A 10084-nucleotide genomic window follows, 5' to 3' on the forward strand; every position below is an offset into this window, starting at 1 on the left:
ATAATAAAAATGAATAAAATAAGAAATGAAAACAATTATAATAGGTAAAATAAGAACATAATGATTCATGATTAAATATAAGAAACGCGTTTCAAAATGAGAAAAGCTAACTGAATAATATACTGTTTACGGGTGAAGTTCGAACTCGCCACCTTTCCATTTGCAAAGCAACGCGCTGACCACTCCTCTATCTATCATAGCAGTGTTTGTGAAAAATAATGTAACAAGCAGAAGTCGCTGCAAAGGTAATTTAATTAAACTTCAATAAATGATCGTTGTATGACACAAGTTGTAACTTTCCTCCAAAATTTCGTAATTGTATTTTATTGAATACTCTTTCACAGTCAACTGCTTTATTTTAGAAGTTGTTATATTGCTGAAGTTAGTTTTTGGTGTATTTAATATTGGGATATTTATAGAGCATTTTATTACACATGATGTAGCCAATATTTATAATAATTAAGGAGAAATTTGTAAGGCAGAAACTTTGATTTTGTAGAAACTGTAATTTATTTAGGTTCCTATTACTTACGGTGTTATAAATAGGTGAAGCATATGGATATACTGGTTGGATCATTGCTTTATAAATATACAGTTTTCCCCTTTAATAAGAATTTTAAATTTATTCCAATATATACGGTTTGAGAAATCTGAAGATGGCGTGAACAATGCTGATAATTTTATTGCTGTATACAGTTATGATATTTCTAAGCAAAAACTCATCTCTGTGTGGTTCTAACGCCATATTGAAACGGGTAAGCAAGAAGGTTTTCTGATTATGACACGTGATAAGAACTCGGTCGGCTATTGGCTATACGCGCGCGTCGCGGGCGAAAAAGCTGAACAAGAGCGTACTCAGTTTTACGTCTTCTGCGTCACGCGAATTTACGCCGGCGTCAAAAAAGTTGCGTCAACTACGTCGCGAGCGTCCTCGTGTTAACGGGCCTTAATATTGTTCCTGTCTAAAACCTCCTAATATTGTTCCAGGATCTGGTCTGATAATCTGGTCGTACATCAAGTTAAAATTTCAACATCATCTGATGCAAACCCATGGAGTGGCAAAGTCAAGAAAGATCAGTTGGAAGACGGCGGTATTAAGCACATAATTGACTTAATGAAGAATTCAAATAGGAAAACTACCTGGCGGGACATTTCGATCCATAGTTTTACGACAAAACAATACTGGACTATCTTGAGACTCACTCCATAGTCAAAACGGCGTCTTGAACCGGAAGTTCGAATTGGATGATGGAAAGGCATTCGATGACAGCTCATACTTCCAAGATCCCGGATGTTCTAAAAAACTACATAGCAGTCCGACATGGAGGCCACTTCGTAATTATGAAGACTTTGCATAGAGTTCGGGAGAGATTCTACAGCAATAATGCAAGGGCTGACGTCCAAAAGTGGTGCCAATCCTGCGACGGCTGTGCGGATCTGAAAAAAAAAAACCGAAGAAACTCAGCCGAGGGAAGTTGCAACGTTACAACGTAGGAGCGCCTTTTGAACGCATCGCCTTTGATATCCTGGGACCTCTGCTATGAACTGCTTATGGCAACAAATCTATCCTCGTTATCCCTGATTACTTTTACAAAGTGGCCTGAAGTGTATCCTATCTCTGATAAAATGGCTGTGACAGTAGCAGAGGTAATGATACAGCACTGGATTTTCATGTTTGGAGTGCCTCTTCAGTTACATTCCAATCAAGGAAAGAATGTTATATCGGCTGCAATAAAACTCTGTAAACTAACCGTCATAGACAAAGACCAAATGACAGCTTGACATCTGACAGATTTAATCGAACCATCCTTAATAACCTCACGTTGATGGTCTCCAGAAACCAACAGGACTGGGACCAAAAGTTACCTCTGTTCTTAATGGCCTATCTCAGTGTTGTCCGCGAAACTACTATGTGTTCCCCGTCCCAGTTGCTCTTCAATCGTGACCTTTGTCAGCCTTGTGATCTGGTGTTTGAGCATCCTACAGATATTATTTCATCGCCTGAGAAATACACTCACAATTTCCACGCAGGGTTAGAAGTGATGAACAGTTTTGCACGAAAGCAATCAGCTTGGAAACGGAGAAGACAGAAACTCGACGCAAGAGGTATAGGAGACCAATTCAACGAAGAAAACAAGTGTGGTTATGGAATCCGATTCGATAAAAAGAACTTTCTCTTAAACTCTAATCACCCTAGGACGGTTGCAAGACAGTCCTAAACAGGCTGACTGATGTCATAGTTTGAATCCGTAAGTGATGAAATTCTAAGGCAAAATTTTTTCATTACGACAGGTTAGCGTCATACTATGGCCATAATACTTAGTACCCATAGAGTTTATAATGTAAATTACATGCTAAAGCCGTGGTTCTATATGTACATAAATTTGTAAATTCATGCATTTATTTGTTGATTTAGTATTTGATTTGTTATATATTATTTATTGAAATTATTATTTTAGTATTGCATGAGTTTTCCTTAGTTGTAAATATGGCTTCCTCTCCAGGGGTTGAACTGCCTGGTGCATGGAGTCCTTGAAAAAGAGACAATGTTACGAATTTTGAAGATATGTGAATACTTTTAGTGAAATGATATGCAGGACCATAGTATCTCTTGTAAAATGCAACACAAAAGGCCTCAAGAGAATGAAACTGCCCCCAAAAATAAGGTTACAGGAATAAAACGCTGAGGTAAAGGACTATGCGCCAAGCTGGCAATGGTTTTGGCGACTAACTTTTGTCTTTTAACTTTTTTGGCAAAAAAAATTCTAAAAGGCGCCAAACTTGGCGACATTTTGGTCTGATCTCTGTATGACTGTAATTGGCCTGATCCCTATATATAACTGTTAGTTGTATGTGGCCCTATATGTAACTTATCTGTGTATGCCCTCCAGCAATTTTGAAAAACCGAAAGTACTGGAAATTTCTCGACAGGAGGGAAAACTATATAAGACTAGAGAGAGCATCAGCTGAGTTCAGAGTTTAGCTCAGAGTATTGAGACATCATTCTGCGAGCTTATGTACCGAAGCTTTGTATAATGTTGTTTAACATTCTTAGTAGTTTGAAGCGGTCACTAACTGTTGCTAAAGCCAACAATTTATACGTAATCAAATTCTGTTACATGGCTATTTTTGCCCATGATAACAATCTTTGGTGTGCACAAAGGCTGAAATGTTATGTAAGTATCTGCATCATTGGCCTTATGTAAGAATCATGTGAGGAGGATTAACTTTAAAGTGATGCAGTTGAGAGCAATTTATTAAATGCAGTTACTATTTTTGGAAAGGAGAAATAACTAAAATGGAAAGTTAAGGGACTATTGCAAATTATATTCAGAATTTTGATTTACAACATTTTTATTTCACACACACATACACACTGAAAAGACAAATTATTATATATGTTATTCGATATTATTTCAAAAGAATAAATTGAATTTAAATACAAATTTAATTAATTCTTTGCGCCATTGCTGCAAGGAATGGAATTTAAATTTTAACAAACATGTAGATATGTAAAAAGCAAATTTAAAGTTAAAATAATTAAAAAAAATGTGCAAACATATAAAAGATTTAATTTTCGAACTAATCTACAATATCATTTAAATTCAGATAGCATAAGTAAATAGCAAAACCAAAGCATGAAAATAAATTCACCAATTTAGCAAATTAAAATTAATCTTTTTTTTTTTTTTTTTTTTTTTTTTTTTTTATGTATAAGTGAATGACTGTTGAGCAGGCAGGAGACAGACTTATCAAGGGGAAGTTGCCTCCAAACCTAACTCTTCAATCATTCAATTCGTGTTTGGTCATTCATGCAGGCAAGGGTAAAAGTCAAAACCAAAAGTAAAAAATACATAGTGAAGAATGTCCAAAAATAAATACCAATAAAGTGGTACCTTGAGAAATTAGCAATTAAAAATTAAAGGTCTAAAAGGAAAATACCAATAATGAAGTATTTTAAGAAATAAGCAAGGTAAAGTCTAGTATTAAATTAAATTTTTTTAAATAAATAAATTTTCCAGAAAAATTAATTTAGAAACCAATGCATTTTAGAAACCCTTGTCTACAGAAACCTCCCCGACACGAATATGCATTTCAATCAAAAAGAAACTAAAAATGAACTAGACATAATTTATATAAACCAATAAGAAACTAAAAAGAACTAATTCATAATTTATAAAAAAACAAATAGTATATACTTAAAAATATATAATTACATATCTAGAAAATACTTAAATACTACATAAAAATACTTAAAAGCAAGTAAATAGTAAGTTTTAATTCTAACTTACCTACCATATTAGCGTTGGGGTCTGTAAAAGTATTTCCTAAGTGATGTAATTGTGTTCTGCAATTTATATAGATGGCGCTTATGTAAGTAAAGTTAAGTGCCAAGCTGCTATCTTTGTTTTATTAAAAATTTTGTAAACTTTAATATTAAAATATTTAAATAATATAAATCTAGAAAAATTAAAGAATATCCTAAAAATTGTAATTCAAGTTTTAATTTTAACTGACGAACTATTTATGGTAGGGAGTTTAGTAGCTGAGCCAAAAGGTGTAAGTTTGCTCTGCAAAAATCATAAAAAGAGTACTCTAATTGAAGTAAAGTAGAGTTAACTGGTTATTGTGAATTAATAAATGTTAAACTTGTTTGTAATGTTAAATGTGTGTTCTGTTGCAAAATTGTGTAAATAATGCAAATAAAAACGTTAAATGAACAAATTGTTTTTTGTTAAAATTGCATATTAAAAAGTAATAATTAAAAAGTAATTAAGTAAAACTGAAAAGTTTTAAAATTTTAAAAATGTTTTAAAGTAAAATTTAAATTTTAAATATTAAAATGTCTAAAAAATTTCACAAATTTTTTAAGTAAAAATTAAATTTTTAAATGAATTTCTTAAAAAAATTTTTATTTATCAAATTAAAAGAAAGGAAATGTAAGTTAAAAAAGAAAATTTCCTAGAAATTTCTCAAAAATTCCTTAAAAAATGTTTATTAAAAGCTAAATTTAAAGAAAGAAAATATTGAAAGTTTTAATAAACTTGATTCCAACTTGTATATCAAAACTACTAAATACTGGCTAAAGTATGGAAAATTAGAAGAAGATTAAAATCTTCACTCAATTCGGGCTATAATTGAGACTTTTGAAAAGAGTTAGCCCTTTATTAGTAAAAGGAAAGAATCCAGTATTGATTAAATATACATATTTACAAATTTATTTACAATAAAAATTTACAAGATAATTCCTTTACTCTTCAATATCCTCCATTACCCTCCTGCTAAGGTTTAAGGTAATGTTATCATACCATAAAGAGCCAAAAAATTATAAAGTAAAGTTAATGCCTGCCTTTTTAATATATAAATTAATAAATTTTAGTGATACTTGGTTATCAACTTGAACATTAATTAGCTTTATTATTTCTTCCTTTAAATCTTCTATTTCAGTACTTATATTTTTTATTCTGATTATTTGGCTATGAAACGTGTTTTCTATTACTTTTCTAGAGATATTAGAGTTCCAATTAATTAGCTTAGTACGAGGGCTATCCAGAAAGTAGATTACGTTTTGGAATAAAAAAATAAACAAAGTATAGGAAACAAATTTTATTATATACAGATGAAAGCCACACTCAAATACTACTTTTCTACATAGTCACCATACAAATTAAGGCATTTATCGTAGCGATGTACGAGCTTGGAAATTCCTTCGTCGAAAAATTCGGCCGCCTGCGCCTTCAACCACTTCGTTACCTCTTCTTGCAGCTGTGCGTCGTCATCAAAACGCTGCATAGCCAGCCACTTCTTCATTGCTGGGAATAGGTGGAAGTCGCTCGGTGCCAGGTCGGGACTGTACGGCGGATGAGGAAACAACTCCCACTTAAAAGATTCAAGAACTTTACGAGTGACATTTGCCGTGTGGGGCCGGGCGTTGTCGTGAATCAACAAGATCTTAGAGCTCAACATTCCTCTGCGCTTGTTTTGAATTGCTCTTCTGAGTTTTTGGACAGTTTGGCAATACCTTTGAGAGTTTATTGTAGTGCCTCTTTCCAGGAAGTCCACCAAAATTACACCTTTTCTGTCCCAAAAAACAGTCGCCATCATCTTCCTTGCCGACATTGTTTGCATGCATTTCTTGGGTTTTGGGGGGAGAACTTGTGTGCCCCCCTGCATTGATTGCAATTTCGTTTCACAGTTCACATGTTTCACCCATGTTTCGTCACCAGTAACGATGCGATCGAGTAAAGAGTCACCATCCTTATGGTAAGCGTCCAAAAAGTTCAACGCTGCAGCCATTCGCTGATTTTTGTGGTCCTCTGTCAAGATTTTTGGAATCCATCTTGCACAAAACTTGTGGTAACCAAGCTTTTCGCTGATGATTTCGTGCAACAAACTTCGCGAAATTTGTGGAAAACTCAAAGAAAGTTCCGTTATTGTGAAATTTCGATTTTCACGGACTTTAGCATCGACTTTTTCGAGAAGTTCGGCGGTCACTATGCTGGGTCTCCCACTTCGATCTTCGTCGTGAACATTGGTTCGGCCATTTTGAAATCTTATGACCCACTGACGCACTCCACCTTCAGTGATAATATTGTCCCCATACACTTCACGAAGCTGCCGATAGATTTCTATCGGTTTACAGTTTTTTGCAGTCAGAAACCTTATTACTGAGCGCACCTCGCAGCTCGCGGGATTTTCAATTAACGCAGACATTTCAAACCGTCACAGTATCTGAACGGAGCACAGCACGAACCTCTCACTAGCACGGCTAGATGCAGACTGAGCTGCGCAACGCTCTGACCCCAAGATGGCCGCGCTAGCCCCGCCCCTAGCGGACACAGACGGAAACGTAATCTACTTCCTGGATGGCCCTCGTAGTATGAAAATGGAAAATCCTTCTTTTATCATATAATTTAATTTTGCTGTGTTTAATAATTAGCAGGTCTAGGTATTCAATAGTATCTCGATTCGTATTCGTTTTATTAAGTGTTAAACTATTTGGAAAATGCATTGGTTTCTAAATTAATTTTTCTGGAAAATTTATTTTTTTAAAAAGTTTAATTTAATACTAGACTTTACCTTGCTTATTTCTTAAAATACTTCATTATTGGTATTTTCCTTTTAGACCTTTAATTTTTAATGGCTAATTTCTCAAGGTACCACTTTATTGGTATTTCTTTTTGGACATTCTTCACTATGTATTTACTTTTGGTTTTGACTTTTATCCTTGCCTGCATGAATGACGAAACACGAATTGAATGATTGAAGAGTTAGGTTTGGAGGCAACTTCCCCTTGATAAGTCTGTCTCCTGCCTGCTCAACAGTCATTCACTTATACATTTTTTTAAAAAATTTTTAGATTAATTTTAATTTGCTAAATTGGTGAATTTATTTTCATGGTTTGGTTTTGCACTTGATTTACTTATGCTATTTGAATTTAAATGATATTGTAGATTAGTTCGAAAATTAAATCTTTTATATGTTTGCACATTTTTTTAATTATTTTAACTTTAAATTTGCTTTTTACATATCTACATGTTTGTTAAAATTTATTCGATATTATGTTACTCCATCTTTTGCATGGAAGATAACAGCATGGAAAAGTATTCAAGAAGTGCTGAAAGCAAGACGGTCATACTGTTGCTCAGCAGCCTTGCGGTTTTCAACATAAATCTCTCACTGAGCATGATGGGAGACCAGACAGTGAAAAAACTGTTACAGTTCATCCCACAGATGCTTGAGCATGGAGGCAGAAATACCTATATGTGATCAAAAGGATTCATATCTGCGCACCTTGGAAGATAAATGAGTAAACCAAATCATGCTATGCTCACTAAACCATTCCTGTGAAACATGTGGCCAATGGGATGGTGTGTTATCCACTTGAAAATTCAACTCTTTTGGGAACAATAAGGTGATCAGCCAGTAGTTCAGCACAGTTCTAGTTCCTAACCTGCATGACGATAGGGCTCTAAGGAAACCACATAAAGATCCTCCAGGTAATTAGTTACACTGCCACCATTAGTTAATTAATTAGTTCACACCACAAGAACTCTGCCATCTGCCTGCAATAACTGGAATTTCAATTCATTGGGCCATGTGTCATGTTTCCAATCTCTACCATCCAGTGGCTATGTGATTTCACAAAGTGCAGTCCCAGAAACCACTGTCTTCCCATTAGCAGTGGAACCTGAGATACTATCAGTTTTTATAACTGAACTGTGCCATTTGTCAACAAACAGCCCTTCTGCTGATGCTAAATGAAGCAACTACATTAAAATCTATCATAATCTGACATAAAGTTGTACTTCTTGTCATCAGAGCACCTCATGCATTAATCATTATTTTAAAGTCACACTACTCGATTCGCATCAGTTGTGCCACTTTTGAGGCAATCTTGGTATATACATGCCACAGTACTTAGCAGCATGGTAGTTACTGATACTGAACATCCATGCTTACAAAGCCAACAATTTATCCATAATCAAATTCTGTTATATAGCTTTCTTAGAGCATAATAACAATCTTCGATGTGTCCACTGGAGCTTTCATATTTATACAGTGTTGGCATCAATGGCAACCAGAGGCTTGTAAGTCGTTGACTTTCATTGTACACATTTACATGGTCACATTACAGTTGTGTATAATAATTTGTCTTTTCAGTGTGTGTATACTGTATACATGTATATGTATGTGTGTGTGTATCTAAATATGCATATATAATGAAAAAAAATTTTAAATGAAAATATTCAAATGACTAATATAACAGTACTACATAAAAACATAAAAATAAAATATAGATATAATAATATAAACTTGAAATAAATTTAAAATTTAGTTTTTTTATTTCTTACAGCCAATTTTTTTTTTTTTTTTTTTTTTTGATATAGGGGAAACTTGCCAAGCCTGCTTAAAGAATGACTGGGGAGAAACATCAAACAAATTTTGGGTACCACTGTTGAGAACAATAGCATTTTTGGAGAGGAAATATAAAAAATAAATTGTGCCCTCACTGAGATTCTATACATAGGTTTTTCAGTTACTAGCTGAAACTGCTAACCATTTTCACTTCAACAGTATATATGGGAATATTCAATACTTTGCATAATTTCATCCGGTGTGGAAAAAACTAATTCTCAGCTCTCGGTGAAAGCTCTAGATCACTTTCCCCTCTGTAACATTTGTGTAATTACATTACTATTTTCAGAATTCAGAAAAGATTTCAGAATTTTACTTTATAATGGTTTGATTCCAGACAGCATATCATCTATATGAAAATCACTCAGTAGTACTAGTGCCTATGTATTGTCTTTAGATAAAAATAGGCTTATTCCTAAATAAATAAAAAAAAAAAAAAAAAAAAAAAAAACAGAGGGTAAAAACGAGCAGAAAATGTGATTTATTATCTTTTACTTCAAAATTAAAATGAAAAAGTATTGTTATTTAAATAAGTAATAATAGTCAGATTTACTCACTTTTCGACTTTATCATTTTACAAAAATTTTTGAGAAATAAACTATTAAAATTTCTTTACTAATTCACAACATAGAAAAGTGGAAATTTTATTGTTTTAAAGAGACTTTCTTCAGAGAAATTCAATTCCTTTATTTTCTTACCCTTGTATGTTCTTCATTTTTTTCACTAGGGAGATTCTGGTGGTCCAATGGTTACCACACTGAAGGATAATGCATGGGTTCAGCTTGGCGTTGTTTCTTTTGGATATGGATGTGCACAACCTGGTTTCCCTGGTGTCTATACAAGAGTCTCCCAGTATACCAAATGGCTTTATGATAATACAGATTTAGGTCAACTGTAACTGCAACAATTACTTAAAGAGGATGAGAAATTATTGTGTCAAAGTGACTAGCTTTGACAGATATAATTGTACAAACAGAAGAAAGATATAATTGTACAAACCAACAAACATGCTAGGACATTGGTTTGAAATGCTGCCGATAATTCATAAAATGTTTATGTTTTGCCATATTATTAATGAGCACATTAAAAAAGGCCCATATTTATACAGATGGAATAAAAGACAAGCCTTGAATATCTTGAGTACATTCAAATTTTTATATATGAA

At 33.5% G+C, this 10084-nt stretch overlaps 1 protein-coding gene across 2 annotated transcripts in view; it reads left to right on the top strand.

Annotated features, from left to right (window-relative positions):
• The window catches only part of LOC118182790 (clotting factor G beta subunit-like), a 62376-nt gene extending 52325 nt beyond the window's left edge, over window positions 1-10051 (top strand). The window contains exons 9-10 of one of the 2 annotated variants that reach the window (XR_015042061.1): window positions 2505-2688; window positions 9647-9783. Coding sequence is in view for 1 of the 2 variants with exons in the window: in XM_085820336.1 (XP_085676462.1) it covers window positions 9647-9817 (171 nt within the window). In the remaining variant the exon portion in view is untranslated. Of the gene's footprint in view, window positions 1-2504; window positions 2689-9646 lie in introns of both variants that reach the window. The other variant, XM_085820336.1, reaches the window with a different exon arrangement.
• Window positions 10052-10084: the final 33 nt, after the last annotated feature.

This window comes from Stegodyphus dumicola, chromosome 7 (genome assembly GCF_044657685.1).
Source record: "Stegodyphus dumicola isolate Sdum_Otavi_A_Nest chromosome 7, ASM4465768v1".
Taxonomy (NCBI): Eukaryota; Metazoa; Arthropoda; class Arachnida; order Araneae; family Eresidae; genus Stegodyphus; species Stegodyphus dumicola.